The sequence below is a fragment of the Lycium barbarum genome, chromosome 10, assembly GCF_019175385.1.
Source record: "Lycium barbarum isolate Lr01 chromosome 10, ASM1917538v2, whole genome shotgun sequence".
NCBI classification, from domain to species: domain Eukaryota; kingdom Viridiplantae; phylum Streptophyta; class Magnoliopsida; order Solanales; family Solanaceae; genus Lycium; species Lycium barbarum.
The window spans coordinates 45,466,435-45,493,148 of record NC_083346.1 but is presented as its reverse complement, the minus strand read 5'-3'; the positions used below and the strand labels follow the sequence as shown (position 1 = coordinate 45,493,148).

The 26,714-nt window shown below is 37.2% G+C and overlaps 2 protein-coding genes across 3 annotated transcripts; one reads left to right on the top strand and one right to left on the bottom strand.

The window, feature by feature from the left end:
* Positions 1 to 825: 825 nt before the first annotated feature.
* On the top strand, positions 826 to 11,131 carry LOC132615916 (uncharacterized). The gene is made up of 4 exons (XM_060330512.1): positions 826 to 1,440; positions 2,029 to 2,853; positions 4,522 to 5,721; positions 8,033 to 11,131. The coding sequence occupies exons 1-4, from the start codon at positions 1,278 to 1,280 to the stop codon at positions 10,858 to 10,860; spliced, it is 5,016 nt and encodes a 1,671-aa protein (XP_060186495.1). The 5' UTR covers positions 826 to 1,277; the 3' UTR covers positions 10,861 to 11,131.
* A 411-nt stretch (positions 11,132 to 11,542) lies between these two features.
* LOC132615917 (RNA pseudouridine synthase 5) lies at positions 11,543 to 24,904 on the bottom strand. Of its 2 annotated transcripts, none has more exons than XM_060330513.1 (14): positions 24,625 to 24,897; positions 24,475 to 24,532; positions 24,364 to 24,391; positions 24,237 to 24,283; positions 24,057 to 24,147; positions 21,912 to 22,080; positions 20,927 to 21,011; positions 14,307 to 14,391; positions 14,076 to 14,151; positions 13,879 to 13,946; positions 13,694 to 13,763; positions 12,916 to 12,994; positions 12,452 to 12,545; positions 11,543 to 11,875 (listed from the first exon to the last, which is right to left on the bottom strand). In XM_060330513.1, exons 1-14 carry the CDS (start codon positions 24,722 to 24,724, stop codon positions 11,795 to 11,797), a joined length of 1,131 nt encoding a protein of 376 aa, XP_060186496.1. In that variant the 5' UTR covers positions 24,725 to 24,897; the 3' UTR covers positions 11,543 to 11,794. The 2 variants fall into 2 exon arrangements, with proteins under 2 accessions (XP_060186496.1, XP_060186497.1); XM_060330514.1 differs by lacking the exon at positions 11,543 to 11,875 and adding an exon at positions 11,882 to 12,199 and having other exon boundaries at positions 24,625 to 24,904.
* Between the last annotated feature and the right edge of the window lie 1,810 nt (positions 24,905 to 26,714).

Here is a 26,714-nt window from a genome sequence, read left to right as displayed (position 1 = left end):
GTTTAACTTTACATATGTGATTCATATGACTTTTCAGATGTTCCAAAAAAAAATCTCGGTATGTGGGCCCCACCCCAGCAGATGCTCCGAGGTTCAAAAATACGGGATATAACAGAAGCTCACTCTCTCTCTCTCTTTTAGTCTGAATCTGTGGTGTTCTTAGCTTTGCCTATTCACATTCAATACAACTTAGCTTAATCATCAACATCAACATATTTATTCAAGGCATTAACACATATATACATATATATTATAGCATACGAATCCACATATATTCCACATCCACCCAAAATAAATTAAAGTTTATTCACATATCTTATACCTCACTTATAAATTTAATTATTACCTAAATTCGGTGTAAACAGTAGTAACTATCTCTTTTAACCATTCCCCGTTAACTTAATCAAAAGAAGAAAAAAGGAAAAGGGCACAAAATCCATGGGTGCATTTATTAGTCTCGTCAAGGTCTTGAATAACATTCATGGTAAATAATCAATAGAGATGAAGCCATACTTGTACATGCAAAAATGGACACAAAGTAAAAAGTACTAAACCAAGGTGGTAGACAGACAGAACCGCGAATACTTGATTAATTTCGATTTCCCAAGTTAATTTTTTTTTTAAAGGAAATGAAATAATAAATGCGCGCATGTAGTTAGTAAAATAAAATAAATTCTAGTAGCAATAAAAATAAATAAATATATAAATATAATAATGAAATATGAGCGGATGCAAAAGATGAATGAAATGTGGCATAATAAGTGGGTTGAGATCCGCATACGTTCCGCTCTCTATCTCTCTCTCTTATCTCATCAAAAATCAAAAATCAAAAATCAAAAGAGATTGAAAAAAAAAGGGAAATAAATTAAAAATCCTATTCTTGTTTCCCTCTCTTCTCTCTCTTGGTTGCCTCTTTTTTCTTTTGTCCCTTATCAACAACACAAACACAAACACAAACACACTCTCTCTTCCCCCTTTTCGTTTGTTTTTCTCTCTGATTCTCCGTTGAAGAATCCCCCACACAGAAGCAGAATAATAAGAAGAACACAGCAAGAATCAAGAAAGAAGAAACCAATAGTAGTATTAGTTTTTCTTTTATTGATTTTTATTTTTGGGAAACCCTAACCCTAGTTTTTTCTTTTTTGGTTGTGCCGTGGGGTTTGGTGCAGTTGTGGGTAATTTTAGGATCCAACAATTTTTTTGTTTTTGTGGGGTTTGGTTAGATTTTGGTGGGGGTTGTGTGATGCTTTATAGTGATAAAAGAGAAGGTAGAATAGATGCCGCCAGAGCCATTGCCGTGGGATCGGAAGGAGAGGAAGCAGCAGCAGGATCGGACAGAAGTGTTGAGTGGGCCCAGGTGGAGGGAGCCTACACCTCACCACCACTACGCATCTTCTCGCTGGCTTCCTGATTATCGCTCTAGAGCCGTCCCGACCACTGGTATGTTTTATATCTCCTTTTTTCTGCTTCCCTTTATTTAGGGTTTTCAGTATTTTCACGCCCCCTTTTTTTTTTGGGTATTTTGACACCCCTTTTCGGGTATCTTGACACCCTTGTTTTGGCTATTCCAAAAATGGTCAATTTATCGTTTTTGTAACAAATTGCTCGATCTAGAAACTCGTGGGCCTTATGGTTTTTGGGGCTGAAAGTAGGTTACTAAATAACAATTTTATGGGTTCGTTGTTAGCTTCTTCATGGTTGGATCTATATTAACATACTCTTAAAAAATTCTTGGGTTTCTAGGGTATATGACTTGGGGTGGGTGGGGAGGTCATAGCTTGTATCTAGGGCTGATCTGGTGCCTAAAGCTTACTTTTGGGGGTTGATTTTTCTCTTTATACCTCTCTAGATCTGTGATTTTCTTGTTTTTATCTATCTGTCACTCTATAGTTTTTTAGAGTTTAAAATTCATTAGAATCCGTTTTTTCTTCTAAATTCCGTTTTTATTTTATTTCTATCTGTTGGTATTTTTTGCTGCTTTTTTGGTGATCTTATTTTTTTGGGGGGTTTGAATTTTTTCTGCTGAAGGTCATGGTAAGCAGGGTAATTGGCACATGTATACTGAAGAACCTGGACATGGGGGTTTCATGCCTTCTCGTTTGAATGAAGATGAGAGTTGTCGGCAGTCTCGTGGAGATGGTGGAAAGTACGGCAGGAATAATAGCAGCGGCAGGGAAAATAGGTCTTTTGGTCAGAGGGATTGGAGAGGCGGTGGTCACTCTTGGGAAGCTGCTGCATCCCCCAGTGCTTCTGCAAGACAGAATGATGCTACAAATGATGTTAATATGGTCCCTAACACATGTGATCAATCTCACTCTAGAGAACAGAACAATAAGAGTGCTAGTGTAAATGGAACGGCAAGCACCGGACAAAGATTTGAGAGGGAGACCTCGCTGGGGTCCATGGAATGGAGGCCACTGAAATGGGCTCGCTCTGGAAGTTTATCGTCAAGGGGATCGTTAAGTCATTCTGGTAGCTCGAAAAGCATGGGAGTGGATTCTAATGAGACAACAAAGCCCGAATTGCAGCAACTTGGAAAGTCGAAAGCTGTGCAAGCAGTGGATGCAACGGCTTGTGTAACTTCTGCTGCCCCTTCTCAAGAGACAACTTCCAGGAAGAAGCCGCGCCTGGGTTGGGGAGAAGGACTGGCCAAGTATGAGAAGAAGAAAGTTGAACCTGGTCCTGAGGATAGTGGTGTTGTTAAGGGGGGAGCTTCTATCTCTGGTGATAGTGTGGAACCTGGTCATTCTCAGCCTTTGATGAACCTGCTGGATAAAAGCCCAAGACTTGCTGTTTTTCCGGATTGCCCCTCTCCTGCCACACCTTCGTCAGTTGCTTGTAGTTCTTCACCAGGTATTATTCTCAAGTTATTTTGCTGGAAAATATGCTTTATCCAAAGTAGTTGTTTGTGTTAAAGAGTCTGAACTGTCAGGAGCTGTACTTGGCATTTTCTTTGGTCTGTATGTCTTCTAGCAACTGGGACAGTTTTTGGACTGAATTTGAATGATAAAAAATTTTGGTTATGGAAAATGCTTATGTAGTTCAATGCAAGTGTAATATCCCTATTTTCAAATTTTAATTAGCTTGGCATTATATGTAACACAACCTTACCTTTAGGATTCATTAAATAGCAAGTTTCACAAAATTCGCCAGTAACTGAAAAATCATATATTTATTTTACTTGATGTGATCCTATTCAACAAATTCCAGTATCTAGTGATCGACACTCTTAAGCTCTTTCTGTTCTTTTTGGCTACTTTGCTGACCCAATACATGAAGTGGCCAGTAACTTATATATTCCCCCCCCCCCCCCCCCCCCCCCCTGTTCCATTGTATATGAGGGTGTTTGACTGGGCACAAAGTTTAAAAAATTAAGGAAGACTTGAAATTTGTGTGGCTAGAAACCCTTTCATCAAGGGTAAAAAGGTAAATTTAATGTTGAATTGTTACTAAATATAGAAAGGTGTCATTCTTTTGGGGTCTCACAAAAAAGGAAACAGTGTCATTTAAATTGGGACGGAGGGAGTAACGTCTTTTTGATGTGGGAGCATATATTTTGTAACACATCGTCGAACTTTAGCGTTTGCAGGCATTATATGTAACACAACCTTACCTTTAGGATTCATTAAATAGCAAGTTTCACAAAATTCGCCAGTAACTGAAAAATCATATATTTATTTTACTTGATGTGATCCTATTCAACAAATTCCAGTATCTAGTGATCGACACTCTTAAGCTCTTTCTGTTCTTTTTGGCTACTTTGCTGACCCAATACATGAAGTGGCCAGTAACTTATATATTCCCCCCCCCCCCCCCTGTTCCATTGTATATGAGGGTGTTTGACTGGGCACAAAGTTTAAAAAATTAAGGAAGACTTGAAATTTGTGTGGCTAGAAACCCTTTCATTAAGGGTAAAAAGGTAAATTTAATGTTGAATTGTTACTAAATATAGAAAGGTGTCATTCTTTTGGGGTCTCACAAAAAAGGAAACAGTGTCATTTAAATTGGGACGGAGGGAGTAACGTCTTTTTGGTGTGGGAGCATATATTTTGTATCATAGCTGCTGCATATCCCTGTCTTGAAAGTTTTGATGCTCTCTTTGTGGAGTTTTCATAGTACTTCCAATTATTCAAGAAAGAGATAGAGCTCTTATTGCTCCATCCTTTGGTTTGCTGAAGGAACAAGACATGCATTTGATTATCTATGTTTCCTATTTGTATTGTGGTTTTGTAGCAGAATCCTAGGAATATCCTTCCATTCACGGCATTGAGCAGAGAAAAATATCCATCTTGTCAATAGACATATCGTTGCTTTTTATTTCTCGCTGTCCTTATCTTTTCTTTTTAAGTGGGTTGGTCTGAAATTATGGGTTTGCAGTTTTAACACCCGGATAGTTAGACAATTCAACCCTTTTAGGTATAAGAGATTAAGAAAAGAAAAAATCATTCACAATTTGTTTGTGCTTGGCTCAGAGCAGTAGCATCTAATTCACGTTTTTTGTCCATGCTATGTTAATAACAGGTCTTGAGGATAAACAACTAGTCAAGGCAACAAACATTGATCAGGATGTTGGTAATTTATGTGGCTCACCCAGTGTTGTCTCCCAGTATTACTCTGAGGGATCAGGTTTTAACTTAGAGAATTGGGATCTTGCTCAAATCTCCCATTTGAACTCTTCAATCAATGAATTGCTACAATCAGAGGACCCAAATTCTGTGGACTCTGGTTTTATGAGATCAACTGCAGCTAACAAGTTGCTAGTGTGGAAGAGTGATATTACTAAGGCCCTAGAAAAAACTGAAGCTGAGATTGATTCACTTGAGAATGAACTGAAGACATTGAACTCTGGACCTGAAAATACTCAGCTTGTTCCATCTGCTTCGTGCTCTCCACCAAAGGATTGCAACGCTAATTCTCATGAAGATCAAGGCACTACTTCTAATATAGCTTCTAGACCTGCTCCTTTGCTAGTTGATATACCTGACGATTTTATTGGAGAGGAAGGGGCTAATATACATGAAAATGAGCAGACCGAGGTGAAAGTTGAGGACATTGATAGCCCTGGTAGTGCAACTTCAAAGTTTGTTGAATTGCCCTCAGAGAAAGATGTGGCACCTGTTGATGCCATGATACATGGTGGAATGTTGATTTCAGATGACAGTAAGTCTAGAAGATTGAATGTCAAGATATGCAGTTTCACTGAGGAAAAAGCTAAGTCTAGAATTTCAGATGTAAGACTGTGCAGCCTCAACGAGGAAAAAGCAAGGGACACACTTGCTTGCGGGGAGACCTCCCAGCCAACTGCCAGTTATTCTCACTCCGCTTCTGATGGCAGTTTGAGTTGTGGAGAAGATGCTTTATATAATTTGATATTAGCTGCCAACAAAGATTCTGCACAGAGAGCATTTGAAGTATTTAACAACCTACTGTCTGCCAGCAAATGTAGTTTTGATTTTTCAAGAGCAATCAGGGGCTCTTCGTTGCAAATTGATCCTGCGGTTAAGGAAAGATTTGCTAAGAGGAAGCAGTTTCAACACTTCAAAGAGAAGATAATTGCCCTAAAGTTTAGGGTACATCAGTACCTTTGGAAGGAAGATATTCACATGCTTTCTGCACGGAAGTTACGTGCAAAAACTCAGAAAAAGTTTGACTTGAGCCTGCGGCCTGTGCATATAGGACATCAAAAACACCGTTCTACAGTTCGTTCACGGATTTCTACTGGTTAGTTATTTCCTTTATCTTCTCTGTACCATTAACCTTCGTGCTCTTTTTCCCTTCTCTTAACATAGCTCACAATTAGCTTAGTTGCTATTTTATGAGTGTGTATTGTTTGGTGTGACACTATCCTTTTATAGATTTAAATTGTGAAATACCAAAATGGAAGAAGTTTCAAGATCTGGATATTTTGGTCCTGTTCTGCAGCTTTACACTCTTCTTACCTCAAGTTGGTTGCACTATCTATTGAGTTGAATTTTGTGTTTGTGATACTTCTGTTAAAGCTTTGGGTACAGTATTTAACATTGTGATCCAAAGTTTGAGTAGTAGTTAGGTGAATCACAGGTGAGCGGTGTATTGGTTCTGGCCCTGATGATTTGGAACGACGTGAACTCAGTTTGTTGTTCATAGCCTGTGGAGTAGTCATAGTTATAGCTCATACTAACTGAGGGGTGGGGGGGGGGGGAGAGACTTTCGTGCCATATCTCTGGGTTTTTTAATGTCATGGCATTGGTCCTCATGAGTTAAACTCTATTTTTATAATATAGATTGAGTTTCTGCTTCAATTTTCAGTCTCCTATATTCCGTGCATGTACCAGTTGGAATTTTGTATAGAATTTCTGATTAACATTTACTACAATTTCGTTCTTTGATTTGGAAGGTTTATTTGTCAATTGGTAATGGGGAATTTGATTTTTTTAATATGCTTTTTTTTAAAATTATCTCTTTACATTTTGGGGCCCCTCTCACCCCCCCCCCCTCTCAAAAACACACCACCACAAAAAACAAACACAAAAAATGTTTACTGGTTTTATTGGTAAGTCAGAGATCTTGTTTAATCCTTGGGGCTTCAATCTTCTTGGGGGTGGTTAGAGAGATTAAGTAGGCGTTTGGCCATAGATACCAAAAACAAATTCACTTTTGTTGGAATTTTTAAAGTTGGAGTTGTGTTTGGCCATAGTTTTTGAAATTGTAGTTTTTGGTGAAATGTGTTGTAAAAAAGTGAAAAAAATTTGAAAAACAAGTTTTTCTTGTTTTTGGTATTCCGGAATCCAACTTCAAGTTGCATCCCGAATATTTATGGCCAAACGCCCAAAAGTAAAAAAAGTGAAAAAAATTTCCGGAAAAAAGTGAATAATTTTTATGGCCAAACGGCACCTAAATCTGGAGGGACTGGGAATTTCATCTTAATGAAATATTCTTTTGCCATGATGATTTACTTGTATATGTGATTTACAATTAAGTTTACAGAAAGTTGGTCAAATTTCATCTGACAATAATTTCAGCATGTCATAGAGTCACTATATGTAAATCTAAAGAAGTCTGAACCGAGTGTACCACATTGTAGCAAGAATTAGGGTTCAATTTGTAGTTTTTTGTGCATCAAATTTAATTCTTGTTGTTCTGACATTCTTAAAACTTCAGAATTACGTAAGGGCTGTTTTATACTAAATATGGTTCTTGTAGTCTAGCTTTAATTAAAAACTAGCTTTACTTTTGCTGTAAGCCCGCTCTACTGAGAGGGAAGTTCAGCCTTGGGAGACCTTTGTTTTGTTACTCCAGGCAGTTTGCTTTTCAACGGCTTGTTGAGTCCGGTCTCAGTTTGCTGACTGCTGCATGACTAATTTATACTTACTAGGGTAGAGGATGGCACATGATCACCTATGGTGTCCAAGTTGGATGGTGTTGGGCGCAACTTCCTTTGATTTGAAGATACTTGTGAATTCTGTTAAATCAGAAATATCCTACTTTTAATCATGTCTAATATAAGCGAGGGTACTTCTTCAATTTGATGGAGACGCTTGCAATAGATTTCGTGAAGGATGAGTTTGGAATGCATATAAATAGTGCATTTTTTTGGAATTTAGATGTCTGCAATCCCCCTTTCTGGAATTTTTTTTGTTTCTTACGTTGTAGGAAGGTCAGTAGTACTAAAGAGAAGGAATGTAAGATGGTTATTTGTAAGTTGTTTGTTTCTAATTAAACTAGCTCTTTAATATTGGTCCCAAAGGGATGACTGGGGTAGGCTGACTGGTTGGGGTGTAGCAGTGGCAACAGGCATAGAAGTAACAACCCGAAGAATCCAGTTTTAAATCCCAACTATACACAGTGTCAGAGATCCCATATGCACCGGCTTGGATACCCTTCATTTAAAATAGTTGGTACTTCCTTGATATCTGCATCCTAACTCTGTAAATATGTGTGCAGCTGTTTTCATCCTTTTCTTCTTTGGCTTTAGCATCCCTAGTGTCTTCATTTGCCTTAATGTCATCGTCTTTGCAATACTGATTTGGAAAAATGTTCTTTGCCAATGCAGTTGGAAACTTAAGTCTGGTACCCTCATCAGAACTATTGAACTTTGCAAGCAGGCTGCTCTCGGAACTTGGGGCAAAGGTCTACAGGAACACATTAAGGATGCCTGCTTTAATTTTAGATCAGAAGGAGAGGACGATGTCAAGGTTCATTTCAAAGAATAGTCTCGTGGAAGATCCCTGTGCCGCCGAGAAAGAAAGGAGTTTGATCAATCCATGGACATCTAAGGAGAGAGAAATTTTTATTGACAAGCTTGCTACCTTTGGGAAAGACTTCAGGAAGATAGCTTCTTTTTTTGATCATAAGACAATTGCTGATTGCATAGAGTTCTATTACAAGAATCACAAATCAGATTGTTTTGAGAGAACAAGGAGGAAACCAGATTATTCTAAACAAGCAAAAGTTTGTTCTGCAAATACTTACCTTGTTGCTTCTTCTGGGAAAAGATGGAACCGCGAGGCTAATTCTGTTTCTCTCGATATCTTAGGTGCTGCATCAGCAATTGCAGCTAATGTGGAGGATAGTATTGAAATTCAGCAAAAGGGTACGTCAAAGTACACTGTTCGAATGGTCACTGAGTATAGGACGTCCAGACTCAATGAGTTGGAGAGGTCAAACAGTCTTGATGTATGTCATAGTGAAAGAGAAACAGTGGCTGCTGATGTTTTGGCTGGTATCTGTGGTTCCTTATCATCAGAAGCTATGAGTTCTTGCATTACAAGTTCAGTTGATCCTGGAGAAGGAAACCAGGAATGGAAGCACCAGAAAGTGGGTTCGTCGACCAGATTGCCTCTGACTCCAGAGGTTACTCAGAGTGTTGATGATGAAACCTGTTCAGATGAGAGCTGCGGGGAGATGGATCCTACTGATTGGACAGATGAAGAGAAATCAACTTTCATCCAGGCTGTGTCAGCTTATGGCAAAGATTTTGTTATGGTCTCAAGACGTGTTGGAACGAGATCCCGTGATCAGTGCAAGATCTTCTTTAGCAAGGCTAGGAAGTGTCTTGGATTAGATAAGATTCTTCCTGGACCTGGCAATTTGGTGAGGCAGGATGTTAATGGTGGAAGTGATCCTGATGCTTGCTTTATGGAGACTAAGCTGTTGTGTAATGAAAAATCAAGTTTGATGTTGGAAGAGGTATCTGATTTATATATGAAGGGGGAGATCTCAAAGCCCGATTTTACCAGCTCTGATGACAAAGATGGAGCTGGAGAACTGGATTCTGTTGATACTGAACTTATGTCAAAGAATTCAGTTCAGGTAAACTGTCCTGTAGATAATCAAGAGGTGGAAGTCATTAGGGACTGTGAGATGCAGTTTGGTGCTTGTATTGGAAATGGTCATGGGGATGAGAATATGGTTCCAGTTCCTCGGGAAGGTGTTGGCCTGTCTGACATGCCGTGTCCCAGTGAAGTTTCTGCCAAGCATTTAAGGGAAGAAATCAAGGGAGTAGTCTCTTCGCCTGAACAGGATTTGAAAGATAGAAAAACAGAAATAGCTGAAGTAAGTAGGTCAAACTGCTCTTTGGAAGATAGAAAGCCCGATATGGTGTTGTCTGGGAGTAATTCTCGTCTTGCTGCTGCTAGGGAAGAGGGATTGTGTCCTCTGAATGGATCCCAGAATATGACTCTTTTGGAATCTGACTCTGAGTGTAAGCCAGGTGTCAATTACTTGGAAAGCAATATCTCAGTTCAGAGGAAACAGATGCCTCAAGCTTCTACTGCTGATAGATTATCAGAACTGGAACTTGAGAATGTTGGTGATAAGCAGTGTGAGAATGCTACTCAGTCAGCTGAACAGCCCTTGCCGAGCACTTCACGGTTAGCCCAGGTCTGCCAGATTCTTGACAGTTATTCATTGGGGGAGTCAGCTCTCACGAAGAGTGGGGATCCTGGCTGCAGAACATCAGCTGCCTTGCAAGAATTCCAGAAGGTGGTGGGTAGGAATCTACAATTAGATAAGTTTTCTGCAACTGGTTGCTTTCTCCAGAAGTGCAATGGTACAAATCGTGGTGGTGGTTCTGTTTCTGATCCTCTGATTCCTAACCGAGAACAGACAGGAGGAGGTAGTTCATCAAATGTGAAGAAACCTTGTAGGAATGGTGATGTGAAATTGTTCGGACAGATTCTCAGTAAACCATGCCCTCAAGCGAATCCCAGTTCCAATGCACAGCAGAGTGATGGTAGCAATCAGCAGTTGAAAGTTGGTAGCAATTCCTTTAGTGCAAGTCATAGTTTAGATGGGAATTCAGCCACTTCCAAATTCGAACGAAATAACTTCCTGGGTTCAGAGAATCATCCAGTGAGAAGTTTTGGTTTTTGGGACGGGAATAGGATACAGACAGGGTTTTCTGCGTTGCCCGACTCTGCTATCCTGTTGGCAAAATATCCTGCTGCATTTGGTAATTATGCAATACCTTCCACCAAAATAGAGCAGCCTACTTTGCATGGGGTTGTGAAGAGCGCCGAACGGAGTTTGAACGGTGTCCCTGTGTTTCCAACAAGAGATGTAAGTAATGGAGTAGCAGCAGCAGATTATCAAGTGTACAGAAATCGAGATGTGCAGCCTTTTACTATAGAGATGAAACAGAGGCAAGAGGCGTTCTCTGAGATGCAAAGAAGAAATGGGTTCGATGTGGTGGCTGGTATGCCGCAACAAGCGAGGGGGGTGGTTGTTGGAAGAGGAGGGGTTCTGCAGTGTACCGGTGTCTCAGATCCGGTGGCTGCCATCAAAATGCATTATGCGAAAGCTGAACAATTTAGTGGGCAGGCGGCAAGCATCATCAGAGAGGATGATTCTTGGAGAAGTAAAGGGGACGTCAGCAGGTAGTTGATCGCAAGGGAGGCCACAGTGGATGGCCTCCGTGGCAATTCTCTTTTTGCCACCATGTACAATAGTTTTTGTAAGTTTAATCCAGGAAACCATAGGGCAGTAGATGGTTACAGTTGTTACCGTCTTTTTGGTTACAGGATTCTAGGTGTCTGTAATATTTATTTGCCAGTAGCTTTGTATTTGTTGTATTTGATGGAAAATGCAGCAATAATTTATCAAGAGTTTGGGAGGTGGAAGAAGTTCATTACCATTTCGCATTTTGATCTTTTCCATGTTTCTGCCCCCTTGTTTTTCTTCGCAGTTTCTTCTGATTTTTTCATATTATTAGTGCTTGTTAATTTTGTTATGTGGCTCGGTTGGTGTGGTTATATTTCTAAATGCAAGGAGTTACAAGGTAGGATTTGGTTTGGATATCTGTTTGATAAGCATACGTAGAGGACCCTTTTCACTTCCAATGATCATGTGCATTTGGATAGATATCAGTTATTGACAGCTGGCCTCTTTAACAATTGATTAGAATAAACTAGGGGGGGCCTCTTTTTTCAAGCCAGGTCCCACCTCACCTCTAACTTCTAAAGTGACTTTTATTTCTGGGTTGGCCCGTGATGACTGATGTGATGGTCATAATCGTTCTCACAGGCCGCCCATAAAATATCTGCCCCAGGATATGCCGTAAAGATGCCACTAAGTTTTTTCTGTTCCTGTTTATATATAAAAATCACCATCTCTTCTTTTTTCCAGAATCTTTTGACCAAGAAAAAGAAAACGAGCTTATAAGTTACATAATACCAACAAAGAAAGTTGAGACAATGTACCATAACTTGAATCATTAAATAATGCTCTTCTACTTCGTCGGGAATCAGCCGTCCCGGAAGTAGTATGAGCTTGACTACCTAGCTGACGGCAAGCTGAGGCTTTGAATATTCTTCTTCTAGCTGGAGTTTGGCTGGTTCGCCTTGCGTTCTTCTTGTGTTTGAAGGATAGCTGGAAGAGGTGCTGTAATTTTGATAAGCTGCAAGATGAAGAGCTACTGTCAACAAGTTTACTTTGAATTGAGATGTCTAGGAAAGTAGCCTTGTTTTAATGTTTAAAAAAACAATGCAATTGTCAGACATGATCCTCTTTGTCTATTAGCCAAAACTGAAGATGTCCCAGCCCAAATCTGAAGCATTGAAAGCTTGGCTTTTTCAACCCAATATTCAATCAATCTAGTTCCACAGTCAGACCAAAGGAATTGATGAGTACATGCTTAAGGTTTGTGGAGTTAAGACCCATCCAGCCTTAAACATCACACTCAAGGTAGTAAGATCCCATTTGGCAAAGTCAGTGCTGCTACCTGATAAAAGTATGGAGTCATAATAGCGATAAAGTAATCTAACAGTTTACACTGTTGGCAACACTGTTCCATCAAAACAAGCATCTCAGTTAAATATTCCTCTTGATTCAGGGATGTAAAACTGCAAATGATTAAAGATAGAATTGCTAGGGATGTAAAATATGCAAATGTAGCGTTGAAATTACTGATTTTTCTTTGATCGGTAACATCAAAATTACTGGCTTCTAAAACAATATTAGAAAAACAACTAACCTCGTTTATGATGGGGTGAATAAGAACTATTTGATGCGCATGCAAGTTATATCCACAGTCCCCAGGAACCGGATTCTCAGGTCTTTGATAGCCGCTAATAAGAAAGTAAAGCCAACTAAAATCAGATCATGATATTGGCAGCAGAAAAAGCTAATTGTTCTTGTTTAAAGTGATTAGATAGAATAAACATTCAGCTACTTTCTGTTTCAATTTTAAGCGATATGAATATCTTCGCAATTAACATGAAGGATAAGCTTTATTTAGTCCAAGATAGGCAGCATGTATAAACAATTAAGGAATCTGTGAACTTGTTGCCTATAATTGTCATGAAAGAGGTACCAAAGCTGTCGAAGCAGGTTAATCTAGATAGCAAACTAACCAGTTACTATGGAAACAAAAGATGTCTGGCCGAGGGGCCATCTAATTAAAACGAATACCAGGCAAATAAAAGTCCAGTTTCATACCCATCTTTCTCAAAATTTTCACCCATTAATTCAGGATGAAAGCACTTTGGTTGCCCGCCAGATACATAAAGAGGATCACCTGGCAAGATATACAATTTCTTATAAATCATAAAAGGAACTAACAGAAGAGCTGCTGGGCAATAGAAGTCTGTAATACTACATAACAAAAATTAATCAATTGTGGTTGGTTAGTTTGATAAGGTATACACATCATATCCAGAACCAATCTCTTTCAACAGACCCTGTAGGTCTATTGAAGGCCAGTAGGATTGTTACCTAGAAGTTCAGCTTGAACAAATTAACTCAGGGATAACAATTCTTAGCCTTGGATTGATCACATAGTACAGGGGAGCATACTCAGTAACAAAACCTGAACACTAGATGTTTGGTGAGGAAATTACATAATGGATGATACAGTAAGGAAAACTAACTGCTCCTTTTTTATGTCGTAGAGGGCCTCATATCGACTTCATCGGAGAGGTCATTGACGTTTCTGTAACAAAGCAGATGCATAGTCCACAGGCTCAGACTCAGGCACTCAGGTAGATACTTACTGATATGGTTTCATAGAAGTAAGAACGACAAATGTTTGCAATGCACCATCCAATGTCGATGTACTGTTCAATATATGGCTGGTCGTCTGAAGTAGATGAACTTCGTGTTTCTTTTTTCTTTCGTGAGTGTTTCTTTTAGAAGACCCAAACTGATATGTCTACTTCTATGCTTAAATTTGTTCTTTTATAAGGGGGGAGGATGGATTATAAAATTTCAGATTTACCAATTAGCGGATGTCCATTGAAAGAGAGGTGGATGCGGATTTGGTGTGGCCTTCCAGATTGAATTTCAACCTGTTAACAATTTACAAAATTAAGGAAAGAAAATACAGGTTCCTTCTCCTGCTTAAGGGTAGGGCAAGGAAGGTGGCTATAACATTAAATTTCTTATGTCTTTGACATCAAATACCTGAACCAATGTGCAGTTGTTCTCCAAATCTCTATCAAGAACGCGAACGCTGCTCAGAGCTGGCTTCCCTATAAAAAAGGATCAGATAATTAAGCCAACAATAGTGTCCTCTGAAGCACTGCATGAATGACAACTGAAGGAATCTTTTAAAAAAATTAATCCAGGAAATGTTTGCCTAAAATAAATAATTTGAAAACCTGAAGGAGAAGCAACATACAGCCCTTTAGCAACTCCAGGGTATTTAATTGTACCAATTGGTTGCTTGATGACAACCTATCAGTCAAAGTTACTTTTAAATTCCAGTAACCTGATGGATTGACTGCCGTAGAATACACTCCAACAGAAAAGTTGAAACCAAACTGAGGTGGGAACATGCATAGGAGGAAAAAGCGGGGACAATGAGAGGGAGAATAATGCTATGATATTACCTCATCCATAGCCATCACACCACTTACTAGCGCTCGATATATCTTGCAAATCTTCCTCATTGTATTGCACTCTGAGTTGGTGTATCTATACAAGTAAAGTTCAACCATCGTTAACAAAATGATCCACATGAATTTTTTACAAGACAAAATATGTGTTATAGCAGAAAAGTACAAGAAGGGGCACAACTTTCAAGAAGTAAGTGATGTTTCTGAATTTTCCTCAAGGCTTTAGTAGGAGTTCCACAAGTGCCATTCCAAAAAAGTGTTAAAATAGAGTTCACCCTCTTCAGATTAGGATTTCGTTTTTCTTTAATAACTGCATTTCTTCAGAAGATTAAAATATCAAAAGTTAAGAAGCTATTGTACAGGATGAATGCAACAGAAAGTGAAGTTTGGACCTAACGCCTGACTTTTTGTCTTTTACTAACCAACCATCAGCTATCTTCATTGTATGACATAATAAGTCAATAAGCATGTAAATGTAAAGGTGAACTGCAAGTGGGATATAGGAAAAAGAAAGTCTTTCTACATTGGTAAAACAAATAAAGTCCTTCATACTGGTCTCACTGCTCTTAATCTGTAAGAACTTGGTTTTCCCTCCTTTTGGGGGTTTATAAATGGACCGGGCATGATTTAGTAAGGATGGGAAACTGCGTAATCATAGAACTTAATGTTTAGATTGTAGTGAATTTGACTTCAGAATTTCAAGCTTCCATAAGTGGATACCATGTAACTTGTAAGGGGACATACTAGCACCCAACTTGATTGCATTCTAGAAAGTATCAAGAAAAACCAAAATAGAGAGGAAGATATTTAAGGGGACCAGATGACCTATAATATCCTATGCATTGAACAACTGATTCATACTTTTCAGAGACTTCTCTAATGGCCTCAACAGTGTGTTCTATGAAGTGATGTTGATGGGTAAGAGAGTTACCAGGATAAAATAGAGAATACTTAGTCAAAACGTAAGAGTTGAAGATTCGATCAAAACCCAAAATCATTTGTTTCTATCACCTTTACAAAGTCTGGGAAAGCTTGAAAGACAATCTTGTTCTCACCTGACAGCAAATCAAGTCTACTAAAAAGGTTCAAATTTCAGAGAACGGATATATTGTTGTAAACAGAACAAACTGAAGAGCTTAACTGACTTTGAGGTGAGCGCTCTCCAACCATTGGTGTGATTGGGACTGATTGAGTGGGTAACATAAGTTGCTGCTTGTGAGAACTAAGTCTGGAATATTTTATACCCACATATTTATGTAGAAAGTTTGGATGTTTAAATTACCAACTTCCTATTTAAATTTTACATATGGAAGGATGTATGGATGAATGAAGCTAGTAAGAGTTCCAAACAAATAAAGAACGCATTGTAATCTGCATCAGGAAGGAATATAGTAATCTTACTTCAACGAGGCATCTTTCTATTTATTAATATATCTTTTCTTACTCCATCACTTACAACTGCTCTCAAAGACCTGAGTTACCTTCTTAAATACTCCGTCCATCCCAATTTAAGCGTCTCACTTTCCTTTTTGGTCTGTTCCAAAAAGAGTGCCTCTTTCTATCTATATTTAATAAATTGACAATTCAAACATCCTACATGACAAGTTTATAACCACAAGATTCAAAGGACACTTTAGTACATTATACACATCTTTAATTTAGGACCACAAGATTCAAAAGCCTCTATTTATTTCTTAAACTCCGTACCTAGTCAAACTAAGACACTTATATTGGGAAGGAGGGAGTAGTAGATATTGAGCTAATCATCCCCAAAGAAAGAAAAAAAGGAAACGAAACAGCATAATCATAGCTAGAGTAAATTGGGAAAGAAAAAAAAAGATATTTTATCATTATCTACTGCAGAAATGCTTAATTAATATAGAAACCTTTCAGTTGTAAAAGTTTAGTGCAGAAAATTCTCAAAAACTTCTTTTTTGAATTTTGGATATCGTTCTCATTGTGTTCTTTACTTTCATATAACACAATCTTTACATCTAGAAGTTTTAATTGACAAATCTCTTTACACATCGCTAGAATAGTCAAACTGAAATTTAAAGCAAAAAGCATTTTGGCCTACACAATATTGTCCAAATAAAAGAAAATAAAGAAACAAATTAACCTCAGTATGTTGGAAACAATTAATGGAAGTATAAGGTTGATAAGTGAATGGTAGAACTAAAACACCAAGATACTCAAACACTTAATCACTAAACAATTGACCCTTGTATTAGTATAGAGTAAGCTGAGTTTTCTCTAGAACTCCAATTAGGGAGACAATTCCCGAACTGCTATAGGCCTTTAAACAAGGGCTTGTCTCTGAAGCCTAATGACAAACCGAAGAATTTGGACAATCGGATGTTTAGCAATGTTGCAGCATGTCCGACTTTAACTTCTGATAAAGAAATGGACTGTGGACCCATGAACAAAGTGTTCCGCTTGACCAAACAAAGCTGCAAATGTTGTAATGAAGAATGCAACTGATAGAGGTGCCAGAGAAGATGAAGTCAATGGAAACTAGCTGATTGAGGAAGCTTGAAAAGATGATGTCGGGTTTACCATCCTGGACAATGTTTTAGTATTCGCCCAGTTAAAGCCTCAAATGTCTGTAATGCACGAGGCTAATGGAAAGACGGTGGAGATGGTAGAGAAGACATCCTACAGTAGCCAGTCAAGGAAGATTGAAAAGGTGACAATGTTGCTTTTGATGTCGAATCTTGAGGAAATCATAACTAGTGGGGTTGAATAGGAGAGAAAACAAGGGGGGTCATATATATGTGTGTTCATGTATATGTATACATGAATGTATGTGTGTATATAGTATATATAGGGTTTTGCTAATCTACTGCATGAAGGTAGTTGGTCAGCAATCTCCCCATTTTTTTTTTTTGAGAAGGTAACAGTTGTATGTATAGACTAAACCAGCACATGGGTTGTCCTGAAAACCATATTTACATCAGGCAAAAGAAAACAACTGATCCAACATTCTAACAAGATCCTAGAATATCTACAATGGACTCAGTATCTTCTGGATATATCTGCTTACACCAAAAACAAAAAAGTCTAATGCAGTTCAGTTTGATCTTTTGTGCTTCATTATTGATGTCCTCAAAACACCTTGAATTCCTCTCTTTCCAAATTGTCCACCATAGCCACCAATCTTCCCATTTTTTTATTTCTTTAAATACTCTTACTTGTGGGATTACACTGGGTATGTTGTTGCTGTTGTTTAAAGACCCATACTATTTCTTATCAACACATTAAATACAGGGACTGTTTTGTCATTTGACCAAAAATCCCTCATTCATTTTCCTCTTCCTAGTATCACCCAAAGTTTCCTTCACTGGTACCTGCAGGAAAAGAGATCAAGCAGGCAGCCAGTTCTTCTCCAGCATTCCATGTTTTTTGTTCATATTTTTTCTCTTTTTCTAATATTGACTATTTTAGTATCTATCATTATCAAATTTACGGTGTAGATTTCAACCTTTTCATGTACAGAAAAAACACTTTCTCCCTTTTGGCATGCTCAGTCGTTGCTATGTGTCCTTGGTTGAATACAAAGAACTTAAGCTTCAATGTTGAAAATGGCAATGCTATTTGCTTTGTTTATATGCATTATTAATTCATAAGTGCTATTGGTATGTCGAGTCAAGTGGTTTGTTAGATTTTGCTCTGCTCATACATGATTAGTATTGGAAATCAAGAGAGAGAATGAGAAGTGGGGATAGATTGAAGCTCCAATTGTTAAGGAGGGTGTGTGTGTATATAAAAGTGTAACAAAACTAGTTTTTAGGCCAAGTTTTTCCCTTTGTAAAACTAATTATATTAATAAATTATATTACTCACTTTATGAGGATGAAGTTTAGAATAGTGGGAAGATGGAGGTTGCTAAAGAAGGAAGACGACAGTAGCAGTTGCTTAGCTATGCCAACAACCATGGGCTACAGTGAGCAAAACCCAAAATCCTTTGTATAAGGACAAATAGGCAATGGTGTTGCTACCGCATGATCAATGCAACAACATTAGGGGAACCATAACTCAATTAAGGAACGTTGTTCGGGGAAAAGGAGAAATGTATCAGCCATGAGGGAGAGGAGGGGATAGGGGATACTTTGAGACTTCGGAGACAAAAGTAAGTGAAAAGAGGGAGTTAGATGAGTGGTAAAGGAGGACAAGAACGAGTGGGAGGGAAACAATTATTAGAGTTCTACGAAACTTCGCGGGTATCACAAGGGTTTAAAGGGAGGCAATACATTTATTTAATGATATCGACCAAGAATGGAGGATGCAAGCAACAAGAAGAGGAGTAGGTTCAGGAGGTCGAATGCAAAAATGTGACGGGATAAAAGACCCTCAAAAGCTCTTTAATTCACACCTGAAGAAGAAAAAAGAGTAGGGGGAGGAGGGTGTGTTTCACATGGAGATCAAGATCACTCATAGAATATGAGAGGATGAGTATTCCATGTTAAAGGGACATCACTAAGATGCGCTTGATTATGGCTAGGCGGAAGGCTGTGATTTTAATACAATGAGAAGAGAGAACGTTAGAAATTCAAGGTGTGAAAAAGAGGAATTTTTCTATTACCACAACATTTAATAGCAGGGGAAGTGTTTAACGCTGAGGGGGCCTCTGTGGAGGTGTTAACATCCAGTTGGGGATAGGTCAAAGAAGAAGTTGCAGAAGGATCTTTCCGGGATGATGTTAGATGATTGCATGTTATTTGTACATATGCATCTTTTTCTATGACGATTTTCTGCCTTTTGGCATACATACATCTTATATGCAGGAACTTTCAATGCCAAACAAAAATTATATTACTTCTTAAAAGTTTTAGTAGACTACAATGCACAATTTACAACTCCTAAATCTTTCATCACCTTTTTGTTTTTTGATAAGTCTAAATCTTTCATCACCTAAAAGAGCCAAAACTTGCAGGACCTAGGTAGACTAGGATTTTATGTCATAATTTCAACAGATAGTAAGTTTTTCAGTATAGCTAAGATTGTCCATAATCTTTGAGATTCTATACTTTGCATCTCGAAGGTTAGTAAGTTTTTCAGTAAAGCCGGGATTGTCCATACTCTTCGAGATTCTATTCTTTGCATCTCGAAGGTTTTATGCAAAGGAAATCATCGGTCTCGTTGATAAAATACAAACAAAATGACTTACTACCCATAGTATATTTTGACACAACCTACATTCTCAAAGAAAAAGAACTTATGACATCCCATCATACTTCTACATAATGACTAACAAGTTTTTTAGAAGTTGGGGTGCGTTACCTTTTAAATATCCACTCCTCATCTATGGAAAAAAAACATACTATCATCTTGAGATTGGAAAGTGTTACATGTAGATAGCATATAATTCTACAATTTTCTCCAATCAAGAGAGAATTTTACACGCCTTCCCGCTCCTCAAAAAGAGAGGATTTTGCACACTAAATTAGCAAACCTTTTTCAGAAAATTAATATCATTAACAAGATGACGCATCAGTGTCTGACACTCGAACACAGACAGTAAGCTGCTTTTATTGTATTATCATAGTGATGCTCTTAATGATTTCTGGAAAGATAAACGGTTGGAAGGCTCCATTATGTTAGATTTTCCTAGCCTCTATCAGACAGCCCAAAATCAAGACTCCACTATCTCTCAGTATTGGCAAGACACTAGCTGGCTCATTCTATTCAGGAGGCACATGCGGGACTGGGAGTTTCCAGAGCTTCTAACTCTACTTGCCAAATTACAACGCTTCTCTGTAATGGAAAATGTAGCTGACAGTATAAGGTGGGGAAACTCCAAAAATGGTCTCTATTCTGTAAAAGCAGCTTATACTCATCTTCTTTTGGTAAACGGCTTGTATACGGGATGTCCCCATTTGTTAATAAAATACTTACCTTATCAGAAAAAAAAAAAAAAAAAAAACTCATCTATGCTCAACAAATGAAATCATTGACAGATGGCCTTGGAAAGTTATATAGAAGACTAAACTGCCTACAAAGGTTTCCTGTTTCAGTTGCATAGCCCTGAATGAAGCATGCTTAACCCAAGAAAATCTCAATAGAAGAAAGTTTCAGCTGGCCAACAGATGTTATATGTGTCTACTACATTCTGAATCTAAACAAGCACCTTTTTCTTCAATGCCCCATTGCAACAGACATTTGGTGGATGTTTTTTGCTATCTTTGGTCTAAGTTGGGTCATGCCACACAGCATCAAGGATGCTTTTTAAAGCTGGTCTCTTTGGCAAGTTGACAGCCCATCAGTAAAGTCTGGCAAATGATCCCCTCATGCATGAGGAATCCAAGATGTTTTGATGGGCTATCAACTCCTACTTCTATCCTCAAAGCTAGATGTCTTTTTTCGTTATATAGTTGGCCGAATTTAGCACCTATCAACTGCCCTGTAAATCTTTTGGACTTCGTCAGCTCTTTAATTTTAGCCAGCTTTTTGTTTAGTTTGTATAGCTGACTTTTGTCCTCTGAGCTCACTCTTTTCTACATCTGCATCTTCTTGATGCTTTTAATGAAATCATCTTACTTCATAAAAAAAAATAGCAACATAAGTATGTACTGAAAATTATGGCATGTCTAAGTAGTGAAGAAAATTCAACATACTTGTCTTCAACAACTGACGTCCCCTCAGCAAAATATGCTGCAAGGCGAGATTTACCAAGCTTTGTTTTTGCACAGAGCAGTATTCCTGGAACATTCCACAAAAGATTTAAGAATGTTCTTTATTGCTTGATTTCAGAAGAACAAAAAAAGGAACAAAAGACTGTTACAAGAATGTTTTTAGTGTTACAAAGTGTCAATAGTTCTAGTAAAAAGTTCTGTTGCTTGACAACTCAACTTTGTACGGTTACTAGATCTCGGAAATAACATCATGATTAGACTACTGTCAGATCCTATTAAGAAAAGGGATGATAAAATTCACATTTATTGAAAAGTAAAATGGTGAAACAGATTTTTGCTGATTACGACTAAAACTAGGCAAGAATAATGGGTTTCCCTGACAGAGCACGATTAAAGCTCCACCTGTTGGGAATTTATATGCAGAATACCATGAAAAGTTTTTTCTAAGATGGACTGGAATACTAATTTTCAGATATGTAAAAATAGAAGAGTGCAGTTGATAATTCAACAATCATGAAACAAATTGTCACATTGAACGACAATTAACATTTAAGGAAAAAAAAAAAAAACAATAACACAAACCTACCGGCATTCTCTTGTTGCTGGAAATCAATATATTCATACTTCATCAAAATATTACAATAACCATATCATTATCACTTCAATTCAATGTTGTCCAGGATTGGTTGTGTTTCTGTTTTCTTTGCAGGATGGAGGTGAAAGATAGCTGCAGTTTTAAATTTTATTATACTTACATGTAGTAATTTTGTTTACTAATTCAAATTAAAAAATCTCTACTACAATTTATGACAGGTTTATGTAATTCTGTTCTTTCTAAATAAAGGACATGACATTAAATGAAAGATTACCCATCTTTCATATTATACTTAGAGCACAAATTCATTCCTTGTTCTATCAGTGTACTTGGAGCAAAAACTCATGTACAGACGTGCCCTTGATAACTCACCTGATGTACCCCTTCCTAGGCGATGAACTGGGACTGGATGTGCTTTTTGACAACCTGATGAAGTGGTTGTCAGCTTGCACGCATGCCACTGGAGTTGTGTCAAGACGGTCCGCTGCTGGTACGACCCTCCAGGAAGAACTTGCAAACCGGAAGGTTTATTTACGACAATCTGAAAAGTGAGAATACATAATATGAATGTACCTTTGGCCCATATAGGATAGTGTGAAAAATTCTCTACTAGCTATGCTACATTATGCTCTTTCTTTCACTTGTATTTGCTTCATATATATATATATATATATATATAAACACTCCATTCTCTTTATATATCCACTCATAAGGTTTCCAACTGCATGGCTTCTTTATTTTAACTTCTTTAAATTTTCATTCAATATCAGAATTGGGCCTGTAGAAAGATCTATGAGTTTACGACAACTATGCCTCAATTCCTAACAAGTAGTGTCACTGTATAGATCCTTTATATCCATTCCATTCATTTGGGCCTATTTTATTCCCCTACTGGAATTTGTCTATAGAGAAATTAGGAACACTCAACCTACAGATTCTCTAAATCTCACATTCTGACATACAAATCTCTAACCAAACTAAAAGGATTCCAGGTGAACACTGATCTTAATGTAAGTGTAACAACAACGACTAAGCCTTTATTTCCAAACAGTTTGTATTTCATATGGGTACTTTGCTTCCATTGTGTTGTTTTTCCTTGTTAAGTCCAAACGGATGTGAAGGGATTGTAGGTCTATTAAGAGAATGTCCCTCTGTTTGATTTTAGGTCTACCTTGTTTCATTTTAACACTTTTGGTCGTCCTAGGTCTACGTAGGATATATAACCAAAGGCTTGAGCTACTTGCACCTTCTGTTGGACATAATTATTTGTAATTTTTTCTAATGTTGTATGATCGCGTATCCATCTTAACATTTGCATTTCTACGATACTCATCTTATGGATATGTTAGACTTGAGAAACCCCACATTCACTCCCATATAACACTGTTTGTCTCACGGTCGTCCTATAGCTTACATTCCCCTAAAAGGCTAAACCTAGACTTCTGAATTGTTTGCATGTAGACGCCGTAATCCCATCTAATTTCACATAAACTTCATTCTTCTTATACCAAAAACCTAGAGGTGCATATATTCTAACTTCTACTTATCCTAAAACTCTTGCTATCTAGAATGTTTCTCCATAAATCATAATTCAAACTTTTGATTGACCCTTTCATTCGTTTCAAATATTGTTTGTGAATAGTGAGCACTACAGACATCCATCTTATATACTATTGGTTAGCTTATCTATAACTAGGATAAACAAGTTTAGACGCAAAGTAGATCACCGGTGTAAACATAAGGTTATGATAACATCTTGACTAGTTTTATGCTAGTCGACCACCTACCTATGAGTTTATAACTTCTCCCAAAGAAGCAAAGTAAGGTAATGTGAGACATAAACTTCCAAAGCTCAGTGATAAATTCCCCTTTAGTCAAGTGATCACGTCACTTAACAAGATTTTGCAGAAGATAAAAAGAATAGCAATAAAGTTTGAGAACCACAGAATCTACCAATGTGGTTTCTTTAAGTTTTGCCTGTTAAACCAAGTTTTCTTAGAAAACCTCTTGACAATATGGTTAGCTAGCAGGTATTTTATCACAAATACAAGGAAACTGGCTTTATCTTATCTTATTTATTATTATTTATTTATTTATTTTGGGAAGGATGGAGCTAGTACAGAGATTTCAATCTTTTACTTTTGGGTATAAATGTCATCATTTTTGCACCCAAGGGTGTGGCTTAGTGGTCATAATTACCAGGTACCTGTTGCTGGTGGGAGGTGGCAGGTATCCCGTGGATCTAGTCGAGGTGCGCACAAGCTAGCCCGGACACCATGCAGTGTCAAAAAAAAAGTCATCATTTCTTTTTCATGTAGGCATTTGAATTGCTCAAGCCCAATATCCATCTAGGTATCTTTAATTTTTCCATTGATCGATCACCTGTGTACGCAAGTCTAGTCCTCTCTAAGACATCATCAAGATGTGTAGACATTGATTTTTCCTCTTTAATTTCTCAGTTTTCCTCTATCACATTAATAAGTCATACAACAAAAGATAACTTCCAATTTAATTTACCAAGTGGTCATCTTCAAATAGTACTTGTAACAAGTAAGGTGCATCAGGTTCTCTCCAAGGAAGGCGATGGTATACTAATTCAGCACCTGCCCTGCACATCCAAAAACTACACTTCACATATTGAATCACACAACATTTGCAGGCTAAATCTTGCAAAAACAAAAAAATTACAAAATTGACCTGAGTTCAGTATCTGGTAAGGTAACAACTTTACCATCAACTGTTATCTGCAACAATTAAACATGACCAAGCTTCATAATCTCAAAATACTCCCATGTGCATTAAACCATTTCCTTGATGAACTAACCTGTCTATTTTGAATTCTCTGCAACCAACTGCTCAACAGTTAATTAATATCTGAATCTTCATTAAAAAAAAAAAAAAAAAGATTTGCACAAAAGTTGATAAGCTTGCTTACCCTAGTAAAGGAGCTGAATTTTTGTACTTTCTGAAGTAGAATTCAATCAGTGTAAGACCTATAAATTTTGCAAAAACTCTACAATTAACCAAAAAAAAAAAAAAAACGAGTGTGTGGAGAAAAATGAGTTTAATTTATGTAAATAGAGACCAGCATCGGTGAGTCGGACAATATCATGGTAGGTTAATCCGTCATTAAGTGTTGGCCATGGCACTCCAAAATGGGCCGCAACTTCTGCTTTTTTCGACATTCCTAACCGGTGTTAATTTCCCCAAACACCTATTGTTAACAAATTATCATATCGTTAACAAATTTACAAATTACCCGTTTGGCCCGTGCTTAATATTAAAAATTAAATTTGCAATTGTTTTTAAAAAGTATTCAATACTTGTCTAGTTGTCTTATTGTTTTTGTTGCATCATGTTACTCAAAAGCAGTTTAAAGACTTCTAACATGTTATATGTACAGAAGTACTTGAAAGTTAAAAAAAAAACATTTTCTTATTATAGACTTTCTTTTTATTTTCAAATGTATATATAGCATAAAAGCTCTAGCTTTTTTCATTTTACAGAAAGTTTTTGAGAATATCATGTTTCAATAGCCAAATTTATACGTACACACTTCATATGAGGCTTATACCTATTAAACAATCTAATGTCATTTAATGCGTATTTATTAAATTTCTTATGAATAACCTATAAGAAAAATATATCACGTGAACTTCACACGCCGTGGTATGACTAAACAATGAATGATGACGTGTTTAATCTAACCGTTTTGTCCTAAACTTATATAAGATGTAGAGTAACATATTACATGCACAAATACTTCAATCTTTCAAAAAAAAAAAAAAGTTGAAAAGTTCACTTCCCTTTACACTTTGTTCAGTGTTTTACTATTCACATAGTTAAATTGTATTATCTTTTAACTGCAATGTTTTCCAAATAATGTTAACTATAAAAATTGTAAGGTTTTGTGGTTCTGCTTCTAATATCGTCTTTTAATAGGTAAATTTATGTAAGAATATCAAGAAATTCATATTCGAATTCACACCAAAATTATGATAAAGTACATCAAATGAAAATTCAGACTTTATTTAAACTTTTAAGGGTTTTTAAAGGTAGCTTTAGTTCTTTTCATACCATTAAGAAAAATAAAAAATACAAAATATAATTTACTGAGTTATCCTTATTTATTAGATATTTTTTGAGAATTGAGCAATTTTAAAACGAATTACTCTTTTTTTTAATTTTAATAATATGATTGACAACAATTATCAACTTTAGTCTTGAATTCCTAAATTACAATTATTTTGAGACAATTCGGAGGGAAAAATTGATATCACAACACTTATACCTCTTTGGGTATTTAAAAACTAAAAAGTCCTCAAATTGGCACCGCACTCAACTACTTCTCTTGCGGTCTCCATAAACCTATATCTGTCACATAAATGTGTCTCTTTCCTTGACATTTATTTTGCTGAATTGGAATTCTGTGTCACCACTCCTATCAGAAAGAAGAACAAGGAGGGGGTAGGGGAGGGGGGGGGGGGGGTGATGATTCAAGCTGGGAATTAAGAAGAAGAAGCAGCAGCAGCAGCATATCTGAGGATGGGGAATGGGGTTGGGGCATTGTTTCCTTTTCTTTTCATTGTTATTTCTTCCCTTTAATTTCAATATATTTTTAATTAAAATTATCGTCTTCACTCGCTTCTAAATGAGTGTAAACACGCATTGCATTTGATTCATCAAAATAAATGCCACATATGCTTGGTCAACTGTCAGAGGGGTTTAAAATACCTGATTTGAACATGTTTAGGGGTTTGGATGAAACATCGTGAAGTGCAAACACCGGCATGACAAAACTGGACAAGTACAGGGGCCTACCAAGCTATTCCGCCAATATTTTACTATGTAACTTTATATATTGAAAATAAAAAAGGATACGTTTGTAATTTTCTGTTTGATTAGAATTTGCATTTACTTAAGTGTCCCCACAACACTTCCCACACCCAAGATGCATGATTTACTGGGGAGTGGGGGAGGAGGACAGTTGTATGGTTCAGACCGTTATTTTATAAAATTTAGAACATATTAATTTTTTGGTTTCTTTATTTTTCATGACCAAAATTAGACTTGTTAAAACAGTCCCATCATCTCGTTTCTCTTTGATATCGGTACGATTTGGTTCATTTTTGGTATTTTTTTAAAATGTCATGTAAAAGCACAAGAAAAAGTTAG